The following is a 25,329-nucleotide window of genomic DNA, read 5'->3' as shown; positions in this document are numbered from 1 at the left end:
TTTCCCTTGAATCTGTGTCCCATGCCCTGTGTCCCAAGATCACAGCATGAAGTGCTGAGTCTGTCACTACCATTGCCCTGCCCTGCTATTGTGTGCAGTGAGTACAGATGATTCATGTTCAAATTCAACATTCATATGTAATTCACATGGCATTGATCTGTAAATTACCTGATACTGTCATATGCAAATCACCCCCCCCCCCCCCCGAAGTCCCATCAACATTACCTCTCCAATTCCACCCCTGTGGGGGATGAAAACATTCAGCAGCAGATTTGGAAGTCCTACCTTTAACTGCTGCCATTGAGCCTGGCATCTGGTACTGCACTTGAAGGGTGCTACAGTGCTGCAGCAGAAGTGAATAGAAGAAAAAGGGTTACCATTTGCGGTGTATAGCAAAACATTTGGAGGGTGAGCAAAGTAGGGGTGCTGAAGTAAGAAGGGGGATATCATTTAAGAGCAAAGGTGATAAAGGGGGTTGGGGTGAAAAAGCTAGGAAAGGAGAGGTGGGCACAGATAAAGAGACAGGAGATTAACATTTGGGGTGCAAAGGTGAGCAGGGACTTTGGGGTGCAAATGTGACCAGGAGATCTGGGATGCGTAGGTAAGCAAAGACGGGGTGTTCAGCCGTACAGAAGGATTGAGATGCAAAGGTGAGCAGGAGGGGCATGCACAGGGCTGATGCAGAGAGGGGTGGATAAGGATGCAGAGATTAGTAGATGGGTGAAGAAGACGGCTCCCTGTAAATACCCATTTTACATTGTTGGTCAGTTTAAATGTCACAGTTATATTGGTGGATAATGTAAATACACCTGTTACGTTGGGGTCAGTTTAAATCTTCTCATTTATGTGTAGAATCTTTTTATTACACCAATAGTCAGTGTTAATCCCCCCTTACATTGGTAGTCTGTGTTAAAGCTCCCCTTACATTGGTGGTATGTGCAGAATCACCCTTATATTGGTGGTAAGTGTCAATATTCTGAACGCAGCCAAAAGTCTCATACTGTGTTACTGGTGGAGAAATAAATGTTCGACATTGCTTGAATGGAGGTCAGAGGTAGAGAAGATTACCGAGGCAGAATATTGGGTTCATAAGTGTAAAGAGAGTTATGATACATTTTATAAGAAGTGAGCTACATGGGTTCAATATTCTTCACAATTCATCATAATTCAGAGAGAGGGTATATGTTTCTTGAATGGCATTAATGACTGCCTATACTCCCTCACTGAAGGACCTGTTTTGTGGGCTGAAATGCCCATTTTGTATATTTCCCTTTCTATTAGAAAACACATTCAGGCCTCATGCACACAGGACATTAAAAAAAAAACTCTCCTAAAGCTGTCCTCTGGCAGCAGCGTTTTTGCAGAAAGTATCTAACTCTTTTACAAGCATTCAGGCGCGTTTACAAGCATGAAGCACTTGGGCATTAATTCATTTCATTGGCCAGAATGATTACTTATTCTAGTCATTGAAATGAATTAACGTTTAAGTGCTAAACGCGACTAGCATTTAGATGCATTTAGATGCGTTTAGCCGCGTCAAGTGTTTTTCTGCTGCTCCTGGACACACTGGTTCTGGGGTTTTTTTCCTGCTGGTAAATGCCAGTGCTACTAAAAGCTTCTAAAAGTCTATGGACACATAGGATGACCTAGAGGGCCATTTAGAAGCAGTTAATAAAAAAAAACACCTGACCCCCCTAAATGTGGCTACAAAAACACCCTGTGTGCATGAGGCCTTATAGTGAAAATTTGTTTGAATTATAAGTGTTATCTGGAATGGATAGCGGCTTTTATGGTATTTACTTCTGTTCCCTTCTTTCTCCCTCCCACTTCTTTTTTCCCCCCTCCCCTTTTTAGTTATCTTTGCCTGATTACATGTGTACTGTATGTGAAAAGTGTAAATTTAAATTGAAAAATTAATAAAATTATTAAAAAGATATTATACAAAATTCAGTAATTTGTGGGGGCCACTTGTCATGGTGACAACTGTCTAAGACAGGGATAGGCAACCTTAAAGAGATGAAGATCTGAACAACATAGGAGAAGTAAAAGATCACCGGGCACAGTGTTGCATCCTCACACCTGGTTTAAAGCTCTCATTGCTGTACTACTGTGTTGTAATCGCATGCATGGCACGGCAATCATGGGATTAAATCAAGTGGGAAGGAGGCAAACCTGGCCTCCTTGCCACCTATCAAACACACTCGGATCGCATTTCAGTGGAGCAGCAGTGCCTGCTGCACTTGTGAATAAGCCCTTAGTTGCATTTGGCAACGGTACTCTTAGGACTCGTTTACACGTAAAGTTGAGGGATGGTGAAACCCGGCGTTTGAGTCGCAGTTTTATCACCCCCAACCCCTACCCCCTTTAGCTGCTGAGGCAGCAGCCAAAGGTGTACACATGCTGGAGCAGGAATTAAACCCCCTGTTGCTTTTCGAGGGTGCTACCGCCTGGCAATCGTAACCCATTCAAGTAAATGAGACCACTCTGCAAGGTTGCAGGGCACTTCCAGATCGGCCTCATTCACTTGCATAGGTCATGCTTGGCAGGTGGTATACCCCCCAACCATGACAAGGAGTATAAATCCTACTGTGGCTGGGACATGTGTACATTCCTGGCCACTTCAGCTAAAGGGCCTGCGGTTGGAGCGGGGCTAGTAAAAACACATCCTAACTACATCCCATCCCCGAGTTACAAACATCTGACTTACGTGCAACTCGTACTTAAGAACGTAGGCAGTGTGATGTTACACTGGTCCCTGAAACTGCTTGGCAGCCATCTTGCTGCTCACCATATGCTGCCACCTACTGTCCAGCGGACTTGTCAGTAATCCCAATATAACTGCATGGCCAGTTAACCCTTCCCTATGTTATCCAAAACTAAAGAAATATTTTTTGGCTGGAGTTTCACTTAAAAAATGTACCTGTTCCAACTTGCATACACATTCAACTTAAAAACAAACCTACAGAACCTATCTTGTTTGTAACGTGGGGACTTCCTGTATGGGGTTTTACCACCCCCAAACTGCAAATGTAAATAAACCCTTACTCTTCTGAACCCCTCGTATGGCGGCTTTCACACTGATGGGCTGCGGTTTACCTGAAACGTGGGTGCAAAGCAGTGCATTTGTGATTTTCTTGGGTTAGCTGCGCTTTGCCATAGACTTCTAATATACCCTGCAGGTGTGGTGCACTTTCTGAAAGCACACCAAAACTCCTACATTCAGGACCAAACCCGCAGGATATAATGAGGTATATGGCTAGGCTCAGCAAACTTGCAGAAAAGTTGCAGAAACACTGCACTACACCAGCGGTGTGGGTAAACCGCAGCGCATCAATATGAAGGCCCTATACTATTATGCCCAATGTATTGCTTCGCACTGACCTGAAAAGCTCTTCTTTAATTCTGCTGGCACCACTTAGGAGACCTCTAACCGGGATAAGAGATTAAGTGCAGTTGGTATCAGTTGGTTCCCATGGGGCAGCTCTACAGAGGAAGCACCAGCTTATGCGGCTTTTGCTCCCTACTACAGCTCCAACTTTACAAGAAGTCCCTCTACATTGCACTCTGTTTTGGATGGGAGGCCCAAACCGCGATCTACCAGTCACCTGGCTGCAATCTACTGGTTGCTGAACACGGCCTACTCTTTCTCAAAAACTAAAAAAAACCTGTAGCTTTAGATATACTTTAAATTATTTTGTTGGCTTATCACAATTAGGTGCCTTAACCTCTGCAAACAAAGCATGATGACTTGAGTCACATTATACTAACATTGGGTGACATTCTAATGAAGTCATATAATTATCACATGCATCAGAAGATAGGAGACACACTGGAAGATTGCTGTAGTGGAGATAATATTACAGGATGGATCCCGGCTCTCACAAGTTCTACCATGTACATGGCTTCCACTCCCGAAATTTCCTAGACGCGTATTGTTCTAGTACACCAGAAATGCCCTTTACTTATGAGGCTTTTGAGTATCCTATGATGAAATTTTATGATACATTTTCCTCAGGTAGGTAAAGCTTTTTTTGAATAATAAATTGTACATGAAGTATATATTAGGTGAAATGAAGCATGAATTATTGATTTGCAGAATGGTCCTGTACAAGTGAAGAAATTATGGGAACAGAGAATGAAAGAACCTGTTTTAGAAAAAACAGGTAGAGACAAAGCAGAAGTGCTACTAAACCACTCTTCAGGAAAACGTATTGATATTTTATCTTGCTGTTGGCCTATACAATTATGCATAAGGAGGCTGAACATTAATAAGATTTCATATACCCAAATCTAATGAAATGCCAATCAGCCTAGCTATAGGGAGAGCCTGGTTGTCTGACTCGACTCCTGGCTTCTTATATCTGTTCAATACTCCAACAATGAGATCTCCCTGACACAATTCCCAGCCTGGTTATGTGCTCCTGGAAGTTTTGGCCGCTCCCACCCACATCTATGTGTTCCAGCAGTACATACTACAGTGCCCATAATATAAAACAAATATTAGTGTAATGGAAAGTGAGAGCCCCTCATAATGGAAACAGCAGGTGTGCTACCTATGAACTCAACGCAGGAATGGTGATAACTAGAGATGAGCGAATCGAACTAGGTGAAGTGGAATTCGTTTCGAATATTAGGAAAATTTGATCACATGTCATGAATGAATGCATTATGGGTCAGCGCGCCTTGTCTGCGCGCCTTCCCAGAGATCCCCGCTCCGTCGCCGCACATGTCGCCGCCATTTTAGGAAAAATTTAGATTCGCGCATCCGAAGTCTGCTAATTTTCGGATTCGGCGCGAATCGAAATTTTTCCTAAAATGGCGGCGACATGTGCGGCGACGGAGCAGGGATCTCTGGGAAGGCGCGCAGACAAGTCGCGCTGACCCATAATGCATTCATTCATGACATGTGATCGGATTAGCCAATCAGCAGCCAGCCAGCCAGCACTGTGTAATGGTCGAGCTATAAATTGCGGGCATTTTAGAATTCTCCATTAGCCTCCAGTCATTCAAGAGAGGCAGACCTGTCTGTGTAACAGAATCGTTACTTAGGGACACAGAACCGTTACTTAGGGACACAGATCCGTTACTTAGGGACACAGAACCGTTACTTAGGGACACAGAACCGTTACTTAGGGACACAGAACCGTTACTTAGGGACACAGAACCGTTACTTAGGGCCACAGAACCGTTACTTAGGGACACAGAACCGTTACTTAGGGCCACAGAATCGTTACTTAGGGACACAGAACCGTTACTTAGGGCCACAGAATCGTTGCTTAGGGACACAGAACCGTTACTTAGGGACACAGAACCGTTACTTAGGGACACAGAACCGTTACTTAGGGCCACAGAACCGTTACTTAGGGACACAGAACCGTTACTTAGGGCCACAGAACCGTTACTTAGGGACACAGAACCGTTACTTAGGGCCACAGAACCGTTACTTAGGGCCACAGAACCGTTACTTAGGGACACAGGTTTGTTACTCAGGGACAGACACAGAATTGTTACTCAGGGACAGACACAGAATTGTTACTGAGGGACACAGAATTGTTACTGAGGGACAAAGAATTGTTACTCAGGGACAGACACAGAATTGTTACTCAGGGACAGACACAGAATTGTTACTCAGGAACAGACACAGAATTGTTACTCAGGGACAGACACAGAATTGTTACTGAGGGACACAGAATTGTTACTGAGGGACACAGAATTGTTACTGAGGGACAGACACAGAATTGTTACTGAGGGACACAGAATTGTTACTGAGGGACACAGAATTGTTACTCAGGGACACAGAATTGTTACTCAGGGACAGACACAGAATTGTTACTGAGGGACACAGAATTGTTACTCAGGGACACAGAATTGTTACTCAGGGACAGACACAGAATTGTTACTGAGGGACACAGAATTGTTACTCAGGGACAGACACAGAATTGTTACTGAGGGACACAGAATTGTTACTCAGGGACACAGAATTGTTACTCAGGGACAGACACAGAATTGTTACTGAGGGACACAGAATTGTTACTGAGGGACACAGAATTGTTACTCAGGGACACAGAATTGTTACTCAGGGACAGACACAGAATTGTTACTGAGGGACACAGAATTGTTACTGAGGGACACAGAATTGTTACTCAGGGACAGACACAGAATTGTTACTGAGGGACACAGAATTGTTACTGAGGGACACAATTGTTACTCAGGGACACAGAATTTTTACTCAGGGACACAGAATTGTTACTCAGGGACAGACACAGAATTGTTACTGAGGGACACAGAATTGTTACTGAGGGACACAGAATTGTTACTCAGGGACAGACACAGAATTGTTACTCAGGGACAGACACAGAATTGTTACTGAGGGACACAGAATTGTTACTGAGGGACACAGAATTGTTACTGAGGGACACAGAATTGTTACTCAGGGACAGACACATAATTGTTACTGAGGGACACAGAATTGTTACTGAGGGACACAGAATTGTTACTGAGGGACACAGAATTGTTACTCAGGGACACAGAATTGTTACTCAGGGACAGACACAGAATTGTTACTGAGGGACACAGAATTGTTACTGAGGGACACAGAATTGTTACTCAGGGACACAGGATTGTTACTCAGGGACAGACACAGAATTGTTACTGAGGGACACAGAATTGTTACTGAGGGACACAGAATTGTTACTCAGGGACACAGAATTGTTACTCAGGGACAGACACAGAATTGTTACTGAGGGACACAGAATTGTTACTGAGGGACACAGAATTGTTACTCAGGGACAGACACAGAATTGTTACTGAGGGACACAGAATTGTTACTGAGGGACACAGAATTGTTACTCAGGGACACAGAATTGTTACTCAGGGACAGACACAGAATTGTTACTGAGGGACACAGAATTGTTACTGAGGGACACAGAATTGTTACTCAGGGACAGACACAGAATTGTTACTGAGGGACACAGAATTGTTACTGAGAGACACAATTGTTACTCAGGGACACAGAATTTTTACTCAGGGACACAGAATTGTTACTCAGGGACAGACACAGAATTGTTACTGAGGGACACAGAATTGTTACTGAGGGACACAGAATTGTTACTGAGGGACACAGAATTGTTACTCAGGGACACAGAATTGTTACTCAGGGACAGACACAGAATTGTTACTCAGGGACACAGAATTGTTACTGAGGGACACAGAATTGTTACTCAGGGACACAGAATTGTTACTCAGGGACAGACACAGAATTGTTACTCAGGGACAGACACAGAATTGTTACTGAGGGACACAGAATTGTTACTGAGGGACACAGAATTGTTACTCAGGGACACAGAATTGTTACTCAGGGACAGACACAGAATTGTTACTGAGGGACACAGAATTGTTACTGAGGGACACAGAATTGTTACTCAGGGACACAGAATTGTTACTCAGGGACAGACACAGAATTGTTACTCAGGGACAGACACAGAATTGTTACTGAGGGACACAGAATTGTTACTGAGGGACACAGAATTGTTACTCAGGGACACAGAATTGTTACTGAGGGACACAGAATTGTTACTGAGGGACACAGAATTGTTACTCAGGGACAGACACATAATTGTTACTGAGGGACACAGAATTGTTACTGAGGGACACAGAATTGTTACTGAGGGACACAGAATTGTTACTCAGGGACACAGAATCGTTGAATTAAAGAGTATGTCAGATAACACGCAGAGGAGTGGCAGAGGAGGCAATGTTTTAGGAGCGAGCAGACATGGCAGCAGAGGAAGGGGTCGAGGCAGCACTAGTCGCAGCCAGAGGCCAGTGCTCCCGGTGTCATCCAGCGGTCGTGTCTCCACCGACAACCCTGCCGTCATCGATTGGTTGGCTCGGTCGTCTTCCTCTTCCCAGGTCACCTCTGACACCTACAGCCAACGGTCGGTGTGTATGTCAGACACAACCGTTAGTTGGCATGGCCCGGGAGCAAGCCCACTGAAATCACGTGTCCTCTACCTGCCCCTGTCCTTTGCTGTTCCCTCACCAAGCGAAGTATCGCATGCTGTGGGCTCAGCCCCACTGTACAGTGAGGAAGAGCTAACAGAGGGCGGTCAGGAACGGGGGGAGACATCCGCCTCTTCAGCAGCCAGGCGAAGAAGTAGTGGCGAGGAGAGTGGCTCGGTAGCCGGTCTAGAGACAGGTCTGTCTCCTGACCCACACGCAGCCGAGGGGGCTAGTAGTGAGGCGGAGACCCTAATTGATGATGAGGAGGCTGATCGCACTTGGCAGCCTCGTCGTCATCAGGCAATTTCTTCCGCATCATCAGGAGAAGAGGGTGCCAGCTTGGCAGCGAGCAAAACAGTCGGTGGGTTGCCCAGGAGGCAGCAGGGTCGCAGCAGTGTCAGTGGAGGCAAACGGCCACGGAGTAGAGCACCAGCTCCACTGCAGCCTACCACCACGGCCAGTAGTGGTGCCGGTGTGCACGGAGGAAGTAGCAGTCAGCCAGTGAGGAGTAGCGGGGGCAAAGTTTCCTACTCGGCGGTGTGGCAATTTTTCCTCAAGCCGCCCGAGGAAGTAAACGTAGCCGTATGTCGACTATGTGGCCAGAAAGTCAAGCGTGGCCAGGGGGCCCATGTTGGGACTACAGCGTTGCGTCAGCATATGCAGCGTCGCCATTTGGTGGCCTGGGAAAACCGTGATAAAGATACGGCGGTTCTGCCTGCCCCAGCACCCGACGTCAATCGCCCTCTATCAGCCAGTCAAGGCTCCAACACCTCTGCTGAGGGGAGTTGTCGCTCGTTGGCATCTTCCGCTCGTTCAGATGCTCCTTCTCCTGCTACTCCTCTTCACGGATTCCGTCAGCAGTCTTTCTTGGAATCCGTTTCCAAGAGACAACAGTTTGCGAGCACGCACCCAACGGTGCAAAAGCTGAACGTCCTCCTGTCCAAGTTGCTGGTGCTGCAGTCCCTCCCTTTCCAAGTGGTGGACTCAGCACCTTTCCGAGAAATGATGGCTTGTGCCGCGCCGCGGTGGAGAGTGCCAAGCCGACATTTCTTCGCAAAAAAGGCAGTGCCAGCCCTGCATTCAAATGTAGAAGAGATGGTGGGCCAGTCTTTGAGCATGTCGGTCTCTGCCAAAGTGCACGGCAGCGCCGACGTGTGGAGCTGTAACTACGGTCAGGGACAGTACATGTCATTTACGGCCCACTGGGTGAACGTGGTGCCGGCACAGCCGCACCAGCAACTTGGACAGGTCACGCCGCTTTTGCCTCCACGTTTGCACGTCCTTGGTCCAGCAAACATGTCCGCCTCTGCCACCTCTTCTTCCGCCGTGTCCTCAGCCGCCACCCCCGTGCCAAGTCCCATTACCCGACCGGCATATCACATGTGCAGGGCGCAACGGTGTCACACTGTGCTGCACCTGGTATGCCTTGGTGAACGTAGTCACACAGGGGAGGAACTTCTGAGTGTAATGAACAGAGAAATCGACAGATGGCTGTCTCCGCGCAAACTGAAAATCGGAACCATGTTGACCGACAACGGAAAGAACATGGTGTCTGCTCTGCGTCAAGGAAGGTTGTGCCATGCGCCATGCATGGCTCACGTGTTCAATCTGGTTGTCAAGCGGTTCCTAAAATCCACCATCCCACTGCAAGACATCCTTAAAATGTCACGTAAACTTTGCATGCATTTCAGCCATTCCTACACTGCAAAGCACACCCTCCTTGAGCTGCAGCGGCAGAACGGAATTCCACAGCATCGCGTGATCTGCGACGTTGCAACAAGGTGGAATTCAACCCTACACATGTTAGACCGCCTTTACGAACAGCGAAAGGCCATCACCGATTTCCTGATGTTATAAGCGGATAAAGGTACTCCCCTGTGTAACTTCGATGTCAGCCATTGGCAGCTCATGCGTGACACCTGCCGCTTGCTCAGGCCCTTTGAGGAGGCCACGCTATTCGTGAGTCGGCAGGACTATGGGATGAACGACGTCATTCCTCTGTTGCACGTCCTGGAACAAATGCTGTTAACAATGGCTGGTCAGGGTGCGGTAGACGTGGTGCACAGATCTCAACGCCACATGACCCCTGTGGGGGCAGGACAGGAAGAAGAGGAGGAGGTAGAGGAGGACATTGGTGCTCAGGAATTATTGAGTGAAATGGGTGGTTTTTCCACTCGGCGGACAGGAGTGGAGGAGCAGGAGCATCTGGTAGAGGAGGAGGAGACAGAGGACCCAGACGCACCGTGGCAGTATGCTGTGGAGATGGAGGCAGGGAGCCCCTCGCATTCCTTGGCACAAATGGCCCATAGCATGCTCGGTTGCTTGCGTAGCGACAGCAGAATAATAACCATCAGACAGAGGGATGACTTTTGGCTGTCCACCTTGTTGGACCCTCGCTACCGTTCAAAAATGGTGGCCTTTTTCACACCTGCTGAGAGGGAGGCCAAAATAACGTACTATAAAAACCACCTATGTAGTCAGTTGGTCTCTGCCTTTCTGCGCCAACGTCCATCCTCAGACACTGTGGGCCCTGTGCGCTCACGTTCCGCTGCCATGGCAGCAGGGGAGGGGTGGGGTGGTAGGAGCAGTGGCAGCTCCACCAGCAGCGGCTGCCTCAGTCTGCAGTCGATGATGAGTAGCTTTCTTCACCAGCGCAGTGAGGAAACTACTAACCAGCCGCAGCAGCAGCAGCAGCAGCAGCAGCAGCATCAGGTGGACCTGGAGCAGGAGCTCAAACAACAGGCTTGGGCCTACTTGGACAGCACCCTGCCAACCGAGGTAGACAATCCCCTTGACTACTGGGCAACGAAACTTGACCTTTGGCCCCAACTAGCTGAATTTGCCCTTGAAAGGCTGTCATGCCCGGCCAGTAGCGTGGCATCGGAGCGCGTGTTTAGTGCGGCAGGAGGTATTGTAACTCCGCGGAGGACACGACTGTCCACCCAAAGTGTAGAGAGACTCACGTTTGTGAAAATGAATCAGGCGTGGATTAGTCTGGATTTCAAACCACCAGTTCCTGACACAACTGACTAAATCCGCCATGAATCATGCCCCTGCCATGTGCCACTTTCAGGTCTCCTCACACTGCTGCTGCCAGGTCCAGAGTGTCTCATGGGTCCCTGTACAGCCTCCCATTGCTGCTGTCTCCATCACCACACTCTGCCGTGTGCCACTTTCAGGTCTCCTCACACTGCTGGTGCTGTCCATTTTGTCATAGGGTGCTGGCAGATTACGGGCCTCCCATTGCTGCTGCCAGGCCTGTAATCTGCCATGGGCCCCCATACCGCCTCCTCATGCTGCTGCCAGGTCCACAGTGTCTCATGGGTCCCTGTACGGCCTCCCATTGCTGCTGTCTCCATCGCCACACTCTGCCATGTGCCACTTTCAGGTCTCCTCACACTGCTTCTGGGTTCCATTTTGTCATAGGTTGCTGGCAGATTACGGGCGTCTCCCATTGCTGCTGCCAGGCCTGTAATCTGCCATGGGCCCCTGTACCGCCTCCTCATGCTGCTGCCAGGTCCAGAGTGTCTCATGGGTCCCTGTACGGCCTCCCATTGCTGCTGTCTCCATCGCCACACTCTGCCATGTGCCACTTTCAGGTCTCCTCACACTGCTGCTGGGTTCCATTTTGTCATAGAGTGCTGGCAGATTACGGGCGTCTCCCATTGCTGCTGCCAGGCCCCTAATCTGCCATGGGCCCCCGTACCGCCTCCTCATGCTGCTGCCAGGTCCACAGTGTCTCATGGGTCCCTGTACCGCCTCCCATTGCTGCTGTCTCCATCGCCACACTCTGCCATGTGCCACTTTCAGGTCTACTCACACTGCTGGTGCTGTCCATTTTGTCATAGGGTGCTGGCAGATTACGGGCCTCCCATTGCTGCTGCCAGGCCTGTAATCTGCCATGGGCCCCCGTACTGCCTCCTCATGCTGCTGCCAGGTCCACAGTGTCTCATGGGTCCCTGTACGGCCTCCCATTGCTGCTGTCTCCATTGCCACACTCTGCCATGTGCCACTTTCAGGTCTCCTCACACTGCTTCTGGGTTCCATTTTGTCATAGGTTGCTGGCAGATTACGGGCGTCTCCCATTGCTGCTGCCAGGCCTGTAATCTGCCATGGGCCCCTGTACCGCCTCCTCATGCTGCTGCCAGGTCCACAGTGTCTCATGGGTCCCTGTACGGCCTCCCATTGCTGCTGTCTCCATCGTCACACTCTGCCATGTGCCACTTTCAGGTCTCCTCACACTGCTGCTGCCAGGTCCAGAGTGTCTCATGGGTCCCTGTACAGCCTCCCATTGCTGCTGTCTCCATCACCACACTCTGCCGTGTGCCACTTTCAGGTCTCCTCACACTGCTGGTGCTGTCCATTTTGTCATAGGGTGCTGGCAGATTACGGGCCTCCCATTGCTGCTGCCAGGCCTGTAATCTGCCATGGGCCCCCATACCGCCTCCTCATGCTGCTGCCAGGTCCACAGTGTCTCATGGGTCCCTGTACGGCCTCCCATTGCTGCTGTCTCCATCGCCACACTCTGCCATGTGCCACTTTCAGGTCTCCTCACACTGCTTCTGGGTTCCATTTTGTCATAGGTTGCTGGCAGATTACGGGCGTCTCCCATTGCTGCTGCCAGGCCTGTAATCTGCCATGGGCCCCTGTACCGCCTCCTCATGCTGCTGCCAGGTCCAGAGTGTCTCATGGGTCCCTGTACGGCCTCCCATTGCTGCTGTCTCCATCGCCACACTCTGCCATGTGCCACTTTCAGGTCTCCTCACACTGCTGCTGGGTTCCATTTTGTCATAGAGTGCTGGCAGATTACGGGCGTCTCCCATTGCTGCTGCCAGGCCCCTAATCTGCCATGGGCCCCCGTACCGCCTCCTCATGCTGCTGCCAGGTCCACAGTGTCTCATGGGTCCCTGTACCGCCTCCCATTGCTGCTGTCTCCATCGCCACACTCTGCCATGTGCCACTTTCAGGTCTACTCACACTGCTGGTGCTGTCCATTTTGTCATAGGGTGCTGGCAGATTACGGGCCTCCCATTGCTGCTGCCAGGCCTGTAATCTGCCATGGGCCCCCGTACTGCCTCCTCATGCTGCTGCCAGGTCCACAGTGTCTCATGGGTCCCTGTACGGCCTCCCATTGCTGCTGTCTCCATTGCCACACTCTGCCATGTGCCACTTTCAGGTCTCCTCACACTGCTTCTGGGTTCCATTTTGTCATAGGTTGCTGGCAGATTACGGGCGTCTCCCATTGCTGCTGCCAGGCCTGTAATCTGCCATGGGCCCCTGTACCGCCTCCTCATGCTGCTGCCAGGTCCACAGTGTCTCATGGGTCCCTGTACGGCCTCCCATTGCTGCTGTCTCCATCGTCACACTCTGCCATGTGCCACTTTCAGGTCTCCTCACACTGCTGCTGGGTTCCATTTTGTCATAGAGTGCTGGCAGATTACGGGCGTCTCCCATTGCTGCTGCCAGGCCCCTAATCTGCCATGGGCCCCTGTACCGCCTCCTCATGCTGCTGCCAGGTCCACAGTGTGTCATGCCATGTGCCACTTTCAGGTCTCCTCACACTGCTGGTGTGTTCCATTTTGTCATAGGGTGCTGGCAGATTACGGGCCTCCCATAGCTGCTGCCAGGCCCCTAATCTGCCATGGGCACCTGTACCGCCTCCTCATGCTGCTGCCAGGTCCACAGTGTGTCATGGGTCCCTGTACCGCCTCCCATTGCTGCTGTCTCCATCGCCACACTCTGCCATGTGCCACTTTCAGGTCTCCTCACACTGCTGCTGGGTTCCATTTTGTCATAGGATGCTGGCAGATTACGGGCCTCCCATAGCTGCTGCCAGGCCCCTAATCTGCCATGGGCCCCTGTACCGCCTCCTCATGCTGCTGCCAGGTCCACAGTGTGTCATGCCATGTGCCACTTTCAGGTCTCCTCACACTGCTGGTGTGTTCCATTTTGTCATAGAGTGCTGGCAGATTACGGGCATCTCCCATTGCTGCTGCCAGGCCCCTAATCTGCCATGGGCCCCTGTACCGCCTCCTCATGCTGCTGCCAGGTCCACAGTGTCTCATGGGTCCCTGTACGGCCTCCCAATGCTGCTGTCTCCATCGCCACACTCTGCCATGTGCCACTTTCAGGTCTCCTCACACTGCTGCTGGGTTCCATTTTGTCATAGGTTGCTGGCAGATTACGGGCGTCTCCCATTGCTGCTGCCAGGCCTGTAATCTGCCATGGGCCCCTGTACCGCCTCCTCATGCTGCTGCCAGGTCCAGAGTGTCTCATGGGTCCCTGTACGGCCTCCCATTGCTGCTGTCTCCATCGTCACACTCTGCCATGTGCCACTTTCAGGTCTCCTCACACTGCTGCTGGGTTCCATTTTGTCATAGAGTGCTGGCAGATTACGGGCGTCTCCCATTGCTGCTGCCAGGCCCCTAATCTGCCATGGGCCCCTGTACCGCCTCCTCATGCTGCTGCCAGGTCCACAGTGTCTCATGGGTCCCTGTACGGCCTCCCATTGCTGCTGTCTCCATCGCCACACTCTGCCATGTGCCACTTTCAGGTCTCCTCACACTGCTTCTGGGTTCCATTTTGTCATAGGTTGCTGGCAGATTACGGGCGTCTCCCATTGCTGCTGCCAGGCCTGTAATCTGCCATGGGCCCCTGTACCGCCTCCTCATGCTGCTGCCAGGTCCAGAGTGTCTCATGGGTCCCTGTACCGCCTCCCATTGCTGCTGTCTCCATCGCCACACTCTGCCATGTGCCACTTTCAGGTCTCCTCACACTGCTGCTGGGTTCCATTTTGTCATAGGGTGCTGGCAGATTACGGGCCTCCCATTGCTGCTGCCAGGCCCCTAATCTGCCATGGACCCCTGTACCGCCTCCTCATGCTGCTGCCAGGTCCACAGTGTGTCATGCCATGTGCCACTTTCAGGTCTCCTCACACTGCTGCTGGGTTCCATTTTGTCATAGAGTGCTGGCAGATTACGGGCCTCCCATTGCTGCTGCCAGGCCCCTAATCTGCCATGGGCCCCTGTACCGCCTCCTCATGCTGCTGCCAGGTCCACAGTGTCTCATGGGTCCCTGTACCGCCTCCCATTGCTGCTGTCTCCATCGCCACACTCTGCCATGTGCCACTTTCAGGTCTCCTCACACTGCTGGTGGGTTTCCATTTTGTCATAGGTTGCTGGCAGATTACGGGCGTCTCCCATTGCTGCTGCCAGGCCTGTAATCTGCCATGGGCCCCTGTACCGCCTCCTCATGCTGCTGCCAGGTCCAGAGTGTCTCATGGGTCCCTGTACGGCCTCCCATTGCTGCTGTCTCCATCGTCACACTCTGCCATGTGCCACTTTCAGGTCTCCTCACACTGCTGCTGGGTTCCATTTTGTCATAGAGTGCTGGCAGATTACGGGCGTCTCCCATTGCTGCTGCCAGGCCCCTAATCTGCCATGGGCCCCTGTACCGCCTCCTCATGCTGCTGCCAGGTCCACAGTGTCTCATGGGTCCCTGTACGGCCTCCCATTGCTGCTGTCTCCATCGCCACACTCTGCCATGTGCCACTTTCAGGTCTCCTCACACTGCTTCTGGGTTCCATTTTGTCATAGGTTGCTGGCAGATTACGGGCGTCTCCCATTGCTGCTGCCAGGCCTGTAATCTGCCATGGGCCCCTGTACCGCCTCCTCATGCTGCTGCCAGGTCCAGAGTGTCTCATGGGTCCCTGTACCGCCTCCCATTGCTGCTGTCTCCATCGCCACACTCTGCCATGTGCCACTTTCAGGTCTCCTCACACTGCTGCTGGGTTCCATTTTGTCATAGGGTGCTGGCAGATTACGGGCCTCCCATTGCTGCTGCCAGGCCCCTAATCTGCCATGGACCCCTGTACCGCCTCCTCATGCTGCTGCCAGGTCCACAGTGTGTCATGCCATGTGCCACTTTCAGGTCTCCTCACACTGCTGCTGGGTTCCATTTTGTCATAGAGTGCTGGCAGATTACGGGCCTCCCATTGCTGCTGCCAGGCCCCTAATCTGCCATGGGCCCCTGTACCGCCTCCTCATGCTGCTGCCAGGTCCACAGTGTCTCATGGGTCCCTGTACCGCCTCCCATTGCTGCTGTCTCCATCGCCACACTCTGCCATGTGCCACTTTCAGGTCTCCTCACACTGCTTCTGGGTTCCATTTTGTCATAGGTTGCTGGCAGATTACGGGCGTCTCCCATTGCTGCTGCCAGGCCTGTAATCTGCCATGGGCCCCTGTACCGCCTCCTCATGCTGCTGCCAGGTCCAGAGTGTCTCATGGGTCCCTGTACGGCCTCCCATTGCTGCTGTCTCCATCGTCACACTCTGCCATGTGCCACTTTCAGGTCTCCTCACACTGCTGCTGGGTTCCATTTTGTCATAGAGTGCTGGCAGATTACGGGCGTCTCCCATTGCTGCTGCCAGGCCCCTAATCTGCCATGGGCCCCTGTACCGCCTCCTCATGCTGCTGCCAGGTCCACAGTGTCTCATGGGTCCCTGTACGGCCTCCCATTGCTGCTGTCTCCATCGCCACACTCTGCCATGTGCCACTTTCAGGTCTCCTCACACTGCTTCTGGGTTCCATTTTGTCATAGGTTGCTGGCAGATTACGGGCGTCTCCCATTGCTGCTGCCAGGCCTGTAATCTGCCATGGGCCCCTGTACCGCCTCCTCATGCTGCTGCCAGGTCCAGAGTGTCTCATGGGTCCCTGTACCGCCTCCCATTGCTGCTGTCTCCATCGCCACACTCTGCCATGTGCCACTTTCAGGTCTCCTCACACTGCTGCTGGGTTCCATTTTGTCATAGGGTGCTGGCAGATTACGGGCCTCCCATTGCTGCTGCCAGGCCCCTAATCTGCCATGGACCCCTGTACCGCCTCCTCATGCTGCTGCCAGGTCCACAGTGTGTCATGCCATGTGCCACTTTCAGGTCTCCTCACACTGCTGCTGGGTTCCATTTTGTCATAGAGTGCTGGCAGATTACGGGCCTCCCATTGCTGCTGCCAGGCCCCTAATCTGCCATGGGCCCCTGTACCGCCTCCTCATGCTGCTGCCAGGTCCACAGTGTCTCATGGGTCCCTGTACCGCCTCCCATTGCTGCTGTCTCCATCGCCACACTCTGCCATGTGCCACTTTCAGGTCTCCTCACACTGCTGGTGGGTTTCCATTTTGTCATAGGGTGCTGTATGGCCTCCCATTGCTGCTGCCAGGCCCGTAATCTGCCATGGGCCCCCGTACCAACTCCTCATGCTGCTGCCAGGCCCGTAATCTGTCATGGGCCCCTGTTGTCGCTTGTTGGCATATTCCGCTCGTTCAGATGCTCCTTCTCCTGCTACTCCTCTTCACGGATTCCGTCAGCAGTCTTTCTTGGAATCCGTTTCCAAGAGACAACAGTTTGCGAGCACGCACCCGACGGTGCAGAAGCTGAACGTCTTCCTGTCCAAGTTGCTGCTGCCAGGCCCGTAATCTGTCATGCGCCCCTGTACCGCCTCCTCATGCTGCTGCCAGGTCCAGAGTGTGTCATGGGCCCCCGTACCGACTCCTCATGCTGCTACCAGGCCCGTAATCTGTCATGGGCCCCTGTACCGCCTCCTCATGCTGCTGCCAGGTCCAGAGTGTGTCATGGGTCCCTGTACGGCCTCCCATTGCTGCTGCCAGGCCCGTAATCTGCCATGGGCCCCCGTACCGACTCCTCATGCTGCTGCCAGGCCCGTAATCTGTCATGGGCCCCTGTACCGCCTCCTCATGCTGCTGCCAGGTCCACAGTGTCTCATGGGTCCCTGTACCGCCTCCCATTGCTGCTGTCTCCATCGCCACACTCTGCCATGTGCCACTTTCAGGTCTCCTCACACTGCTGCTGGGTTCCATTTTGTCATAGAGTGCTGGCAGATTACGGGCGTCTCCCATTGCTGCTGCCAGGCCCCTAATCTGCCATGGGCCCCTGTACCGCCTCCTCATGCTGCTGCCAGGTCCACAGTGTCTCATGGGTCCCTGTACCGCCTCCCATTGCTGCTGTCTCCATCGCCACACTCTGCCATGTGCCACTTTCAGGTCTCCTCACACTGCTGGTTGGTTTCCATTTTGTCATAGGGTGCTGTATGGCCTCCCATTGCTGCTGCCAGGCCCGTAATCTGCCATGGGCCCCCGTACCGACTCCTCATGCTGCTGCCAGGCCCATAATCTGTCATGGGCCCCTGTTGTCGCTTGTTGGCATATTCCGCTCGTTCAGATGCTCCTTCTCCTGCTACTCCTCTTCACGGATTCCGTCAGCAGTCTTTCTTGGAATCCGTTTCCAAGAGACAACAGTTTGCGAGCACGCACCCGACGGTGCAGAAGCTGAACGTCCTCTTGTCCAAGTTGCTGCTGCCAGGCCCGTAATCTGTCATGCGCCCCTGTACCGCCTCCTCATGCTGCTGCCAGGTCCAGAGTGTGTCATGGGCCCCCGTACCGACTCCTCATGCTGCTGCCAGGCCCGTAATCTGTCATGGGCCCCTGTACCGCCTCCTCATGCTGCTGCCAGGTCCAGAGTGTGTCATGGGTCCCTGTACGGCCTCCCATTGCTGCTGCCAGGCCCGTAATCTGCCATGGGCCCCCGTACCAACTCCTCATGCTGCTGCCAGGCCCTTAATCTGTCATGGGCCCCTGTACCGCCTCCTCATGCTGCTGCCAGGTCCAGAGTGTGTCATGGGTCCCTGTACGGCCTCCCATTGCTGCTGCCAGGCCCGTAATCTGCCATGGGCCCCCGTACCGACTCCTCATGCTGCTGCAAGGCCCGTAATCTGTCATGGGCCCCTGTACCGCCTCCTCATGCTGCTGCCAGGTCCACAGTGTCTCATGGGTCCCTGTACCGCCTCCCATTGCTGCTGTCTCCATCGCCACACTCTGCCATGTGCCACTTTCAGGTCTCCTCACACTGCTGCTGGGTTCCATTTTGTCATAGAGTGCTGGCAGATTACGGGCCTCCCATTGCTGCTGCCAGGCCCCTAATCGGCCATGGGCCCCTGTACCGCCTCCTCATGCTGCTGCCAGGTCCACAGTGTCTCATGGGTCCCTGTACGGCCTCCCATTGCTGCTGTCTCCATCGCCACACTCTGCCATGTGCCACTTTCAGGTCTCCTCACACTGCTGGTGGGTTTCCATTTTGTCATAGGGTGCTGTATGGCCTCCCATTGCTGCTGCCAGGCCCGTAATCTGCCATGGGCCCCCGTACCAACTCCTCATGCTGCTGCCAGGCCCGTAATCTGTCATGGGCCCCTGTTGTTGCTTGTTGGCATATTCCGCTCGTTCAGATGCTCCTTCTCCTGCTACTCCTCTTCACGGATTCCGTCAGCAGTCTTTCTTGGAATCCGTTTCCAAGAGACAACAGTTTGCGAGCACGCACCCGACGGTGCAGAAGCTGAACGTCCTCCTGTCCAAGTTGCTGCTGCCAGGCCCGTAATCTGTCATGCGCCCCTGTACCGCCTCCTCATGCTGCTGCCAGGTCCAGAGTGTGTCATGGGCCCCCGTACCGACTCCTCATGCTGCTGCCAGGCCCGTAATCTGTCATGGGCCCCTGTACCGCCTCCTCATGCTGCTGCCAGGTCCAGAGTGTGTCATGGGTCCCTGTACGGCCTCCCATTGCTGCTGCCAGGCCCGTAATCTGCCATGGGCCCCCGTACCAACTCCTCATGCTGCTGCCAGGCCCGTAATCTCTCATGGGCCCCTGTACCGCCTCCTCATGCTGCTGCCAGGTCCACAGTGTGTCATGGGTCCCTGTACGGCCTCCCATTGCTGCTGTCTCCATCGCCACACTCTGCCATGTGCCACTTTCAGGTCTCCTCACACTGCTGGTGGGTTCCATTTTGTCATAGGGTGCTGTACGGCCTCCCATTGCTGCTGCCAGGCCCGTAATCTGCCATGGGCCCCCCTACCGACTCCTCATGCTGCTGCCAGGCCCGTAATCTGTCATGCGCCCCTGTACCGCCTCCTCATGCTGCTGCCAGGTCCAGAGTGTGTCATGGGCCCCCGTACCGACTCCTCATGCTGCTGCCAGGCCCGTAATCTGTCATGGGCCCCTGTACCGCCTCCTCATGCTGCTGCCAGGTCCAGAGTGTGTCATGGGTCCCTGTACGGCCTCCCATTGCTGCTGCCAGGCCCGTAATCTGCCATGGGCCCCCGTACCGACTCCTCATGCTGCTGCCAGGCCCGTAATCTGTCATGGGCCCCTGTACCGCCTCCTCATGCTGCTGCCAGGTCCACAGTGTGTCATGGGTCCCTGTACGGCCTCCCATTGCTGCTGTCTCCATCGCCACACTCTGCCATGTGCCACTTTCAGGTCTCCTCACACTGCTGGTAGGTTCCATTTTGTCATAGGGTGCTGTACGGCCTCCCATTGCTGCTGCCAGGCCCGTAATCTGCCATGGGCCCCCATACCGACTCCTCATGCTGCTGCCAGGCCCGTAATCTGTCATGCGCCCCTTTACCGCCTCCTCATGCTGCTGCCAGGTCCAGAGTGTGTCATGGGCCCCCGTACCGACTCCTCATGCTGCTGCCAGGCCCGTAATCTGTCATGGGCCCCTGTACCGCCTCCTCATGCTGCTGCCAGGTCCAGAGTGTGTCATGGGTCCCTGTACGGCCTCCCATTGCTGCTGCCAGGCCCGTAATCTGCCATGGGCCCCCGTACCGACTCCTCATGCTGCTGCCATGCCCGTAATCTGTCATGGGCCCCTGTACCGCCTCCTCATGCTGCTGCCAGGTCCACAGTGTCTCATGGGTCCCTGTACCGCCTCCCATTGCTGCTGTCTCCATCGCCACACTCTGCCATGTGCCACTTTCAGGTCTCCTCACACTGCTGGTGGGTTCCATTTTGTCATAGGGTGCTGTATGGCCTCCCATTGCTGCTGCCTCCACCGCCACACTGTGGCTCCACACTCTGGTTTTGGCCCCGTGACTGCCCAAATGAGTGAAGTGTGCGGTGATTCTAAGATCGACGGCACTCATCTGCATGTCATACTGACTGACAGTATTATTTCTCTTCCCCAGCAGACTCCAAGGGCATTTAAATTAAAGGTACAGTGTTCTGCACTAATATAAAGGCTCTCTGAAGCCTAGAAACACCCTTTTATAAGTTAAATTCGCAGCGAATATATTTGACTCGAATCGATTTTTTTCCACGAATTCGCCGAATCAGTCGAATCGAATTTTTGAATAATTCGCTCATCTCTACTGATAACCTCTCATAACAGGTATAGCAGGTGTTCAGATCCAGAGCTACTTGCAGGGACAGTAGAAGCCCCTAATAATGGGCTCACTGGGTGTACACACCTGGGACCTCAACATAAAGATCTCAACAATAGAATCCAGAGGAGAAAGAATAAACTGGCAAGTGGTTTGGCTCGCCAGCACCTACTAACGGAAATATCAGTTTTCAATGAACTGACCCTTGAAATATATGTCCATTCCTTACATGGCCTATATTGATATTGCTGAATAATTTTCAGAACATGTTAAGAGTTGATGCTGATTTGATAGGATTTGTGCAAACAATATTTAATTACTGTATGCAGGATAGTGTGTCCTTCCTGCAGGCAATTTAGCATACTTAAATGGAACACAGTTGTGCTTTAACGGTTCTGAATTCAAATGCATGTGTATAGAGACCATATCAGAGATCTCTTTAAAGGTTGTTCTGAATCTTTTTTTCTGCAGGTGACTTTAAGGGAGATGTGTTGATTGACATCACCATTGGTCCCATCATTCAACATCTCTATGCAGCAATGGAATATTTCAGAGATATCATCCTTCTCAAGGCTACTGACCACTGTATTGTAGAAGTGAAAAAATGGACGGACTGCCGAACCGGAGCATTTGATTGGTCGCATACCATTTCACTTGCTTCAAAGCTGGGAGGAAAGAGGTGATGTATCTGCCAATATTTTGACAGATCCAAGCTGAATGTCTGGTGTATTGTTGGGAGGGGGACCAGACATGAGTTTTAAAACATTTCTATTTTTTGTAATTAGCCGTTTCAGCTTGTGTGAAGATTTGTAAATCTGATTAATCAGATTAAGTTGGATGCCTTAATACTTTCCTAACATCAAATGTAATAATGCTAAAAGAATCTTTTGTTTTGACATGTGGCATGTGATTCCCAGCAAAAGAGATGGCGGGGAGGAGAGAGAAGACAGGGGAGAAAATGGGAAAGAAGGGAAGTGGTAGAGCAGGTAGAGAGGGGAACAGAGAATAGGCGAGGACAGGAGATGAAGAGAGGAGGCGAGGACAAGGGTACAGAGCTGCCTACACCCACTTCCCTCTGCTAGAAACTAATTGAATGCTGGATAGAGGCTTTTTTTAGTGCCGGGTGGCAGTGAGCATTACAATAACTGGCACACCGCTGCCACTCTGCCTGTTGAATTGGGGCACCGTGTAAAGTGGTGCTATCCAATACAGATCACTCTCCTAATGTGTGCAATGAGTGCACATTGGGGCTTATCCCCCTTGGGCCCATGTACACTGCACCCAATATGAATGGGAATGGAGTAGAGGAGAAGAGTGGGGAAAAGGGGAAAGTAGAGAGAAGAGAAGGAGAGGAAAATAGAAAATAGGGGAGTAGAGGTGAAGAGAGGAGGGCAGAGGAGTGGAAAAGAGGGCAGGGAAAATGAAGAGAGAGGAGAGGAGAGAGTTTCTAGATTCACAATAAAAAATCCAAATGCTCACTATAGAAATAATTCCATTCTTCCTTTCTCCAGTCCTATGTATTAATACTAAAAATAGCCACCTATAGCCCAGTAATTTTAGCAGTTTTCATCTGTTCACACCTAATATTTTCAATGCTTCACAGAATATCAGTTGAATGTTATATGTGACATGGGATGTGCTTCTGCCTTCCAGGGACCAATGGGAGGACAAGGAAGTAAAACTCAGGGCAGCAATTACACATGTTGTAAAATTCGATCTTGACCAGGAAAATCTCACAGACCCAATTGAGCTACCGCAAGCCGACTGCTTGGTGTTTGGGTCTTCCCTGGAAGCCATCAGCAAGGACCTTGACGATTTTGTAAGAAACTTCCAGAGATTCTCAAAGCTTCTGAAACCCAGTGGTCGCCTGATATATTATGGAACTTTAAATTGCACATTCCTTATTGTTGGGGGAGAGAAGTTCCATATGTTAAAGATTAATGAAAGCAACTTGAGAAGTATGCTCATAAATGAGGGGTTTGTCATCACCCATTTGGAGGTTTCCCAAAGAAGAGCTGAGACTGATCTGATGGATTTTGATTCCATTGTGTTCTGCACAGCTTATAAAGAACAGAAGCTTTAGGCCCTGTTCACACCATTGCATTAGGAAGTTCACATGCATTTTAATCATAAAGCTTAATGTGTTTTTTTGTGCAATTTTATTACATAATGTTTAAGCATAATGCAAGACAAGGCATGTGGGCTACGTGACCTTTGCATACTCTTTATGTGACTTTTCATCTTGGGAAATGTACATTGTATTAAAATGCATATTGTGTTTTAGTGCATTTTAAGTGAGTTTTCCATGTGTTGCCATTGACTAGAATGTAATGCCCATTTTAACCAAAAACTCACAAAAGATGCAGAAAACAGAATTTGTCAAAACATAACGCACTGCCTTATAACAGCACATTGATATGTAGAGCTTCACAGATTATAATGGCAATTAGAGTTTTCATGCGCTCAGCACACTGTGATCCTGCGTTGTAGGGCATATAAATAAAACAATGATGTGAACAGGCCCTTAGGTAGCAAATAGAACTCAGAAACATATTTCAGGATGCCATTTATAGTATGTACTGGTCAAAGTGTTGAGACAGTCTCCTGGACATAGAGATTGCCAACCGCAAACCTGATTCCAAAGACTGAACACCAACTTTTCATGCTGATATACACAAACTTTGGTTTTCTTTAGCATGCTGTCAGAGATACAGAAACCCTGAAGATGTCAGATATGTGTTAGCATCTTTGATTGATGTTTGGGCTAATTAAGCTTTAAACATTTAAATAATCCCATACCCAAACTTGCGTCCACACCTTAATGTACCAACTATTTAACCCTTTATTAATGCCTAGCAACCCAAATTCATTTTCTTAAACCTCTCAGTTCCCTTATTCACCTTTCAATTTTTTTAATTGATTTTGTTTTTACTATTCATATCTAATCTTTTTATGTCTGTCCATTTTGCTCATTCAATTTTGTAGCTTTTTTAAACACCTTACATAAATACCTAAAATAAAAAAAATAAAAAAAAGTTTCTACATACTATATTTTTATTTGCAATGCAGCAATCCTGCAGCGTGTTTTTTATTTTCAGATGTGTGTGATACATTTAAATGTTTATATAGTAATAAGACTTCATTAGAATGTCCCCCAGTTACATTACATTTACATTGTGACTCAAGTCATCATGATTTGATAGCAGAAATTCAGGTGACTGCATTGTGATCAGCCAACAAAATACATACACTATATTGCCAAAAGTATTGGGACGCCTGCCTTTACACGCACATGAACTTTAATGGCATTCTGGTCTTAGTCCATAGGGTTCAATATTGAGTTGGCCCACCCTTTGCAGCTATAACAGCTTCAACTCTTCTGGGAAGGCTGTTCACAAGGTTTAGGAGTGTGTCTATGGGAATGTTTGATAATTTTTCCAGAAGCGCATTTGTGAGGTCAGGCACTGATGTCGGACGAGAAGACCTGGCTGGCAGTCTCCGCTTTAATTAATCCCAAAGGGTTGGAGGGCAGGCCAGTCAAGTTCCTCCATCGCAAACTCGCTCCTTCATGTCTTTATGGACCTTGCTTTGTGCACTGGTGCGCAGTCATGTTGGAATAGGAAGGGAGCCCTGAAAAAGAACCCCACACCATAATCCCCCCTCCACCAAACTTTACACTTGGCACAAAGCAGTCAGGCAAATCCAGACACATCCATCAGATTGCCAGACAGAAAAGCATGATTCGTCACTCCAGAGAACATGTCTCCACTGCTCTAGAGTCCAGTGACGACGTGCTTTACATAACTGCATCTGACGCTTTGCATTGCACTTGGTGATGTAAGGCTTGGATACAGCTACTTGGCCATGGAAACCCATTCTATGAAGCTCTGTATGCACTGTTGTTGTGCTAATCTGAAGGCCACACGAAGTTTGGAGGTCTTTAGCTATTGACTCTGCAGACAACTGACAACTTTAGTGCACTGTGTGCTTCAGCATGCGCTGACCCCGCTCTGTCATTTTACGTGGCCTACCACTTCATGGCTGAGTTGCTGTTGTTCCCAGTTGATCCACTTTGTTATAATACCACTAACAGTTGACTATGGAATATTT

The 25,329-nt window shown here is 50.9% G+C and overlaps 1 protein-coding gene across 1 annotated transcript; it reads left to right on the top strand.

Annotated features, from left to right (window-relative positions):
- The first annotated feature begins 3,806 nt into the window (after nt 1–3,806).
- LOC149465176 (indolethylamine N-methyltransferase-like) lies at nt 3,807–24,268 on the top strand. The gene is made up of 3 exons (XM_089673561.1): nt 3,807–4,015; nt 21,691–21,898; nt 22,873–24,268. The coding sequence occupies exons 1-3, from the start codon at nt 3,865–3,867 to the stop codon at nt 23,300–23,302; spliced, it is 789 nt and encodes a 262-aa protein (XP_089529687.1). The 5' UTR covers nt 3,807–3,864; the 3' UTR covers nt 23,303–24,268.
- The last annotated feature ends 1,061 nt before the right edge of the window (nt 24,269–25,329 follow it).

The sequence above is a fragment of the Staurois parvus genome, unplaced genomic scaffold (assembly GCF_062004578.1).
Source record: "Staurois parvus isolate SC_StPar_1 unplaced genomic scaffold, SC_StPar_1.0 ptg000141l, whole genome shotgun sequence".
NCBI classification, from domain to species: Eukaryota; Metazoa; Chordata; class Amphibia; order Anura; family Ranidae; genus Staurois; species Staurois parvus.
The sequence above is the reverse complement of the archived record's forward strand: the minus strand, read 5'-3'. Positions and strand labels throughout refer to the sequence as shown.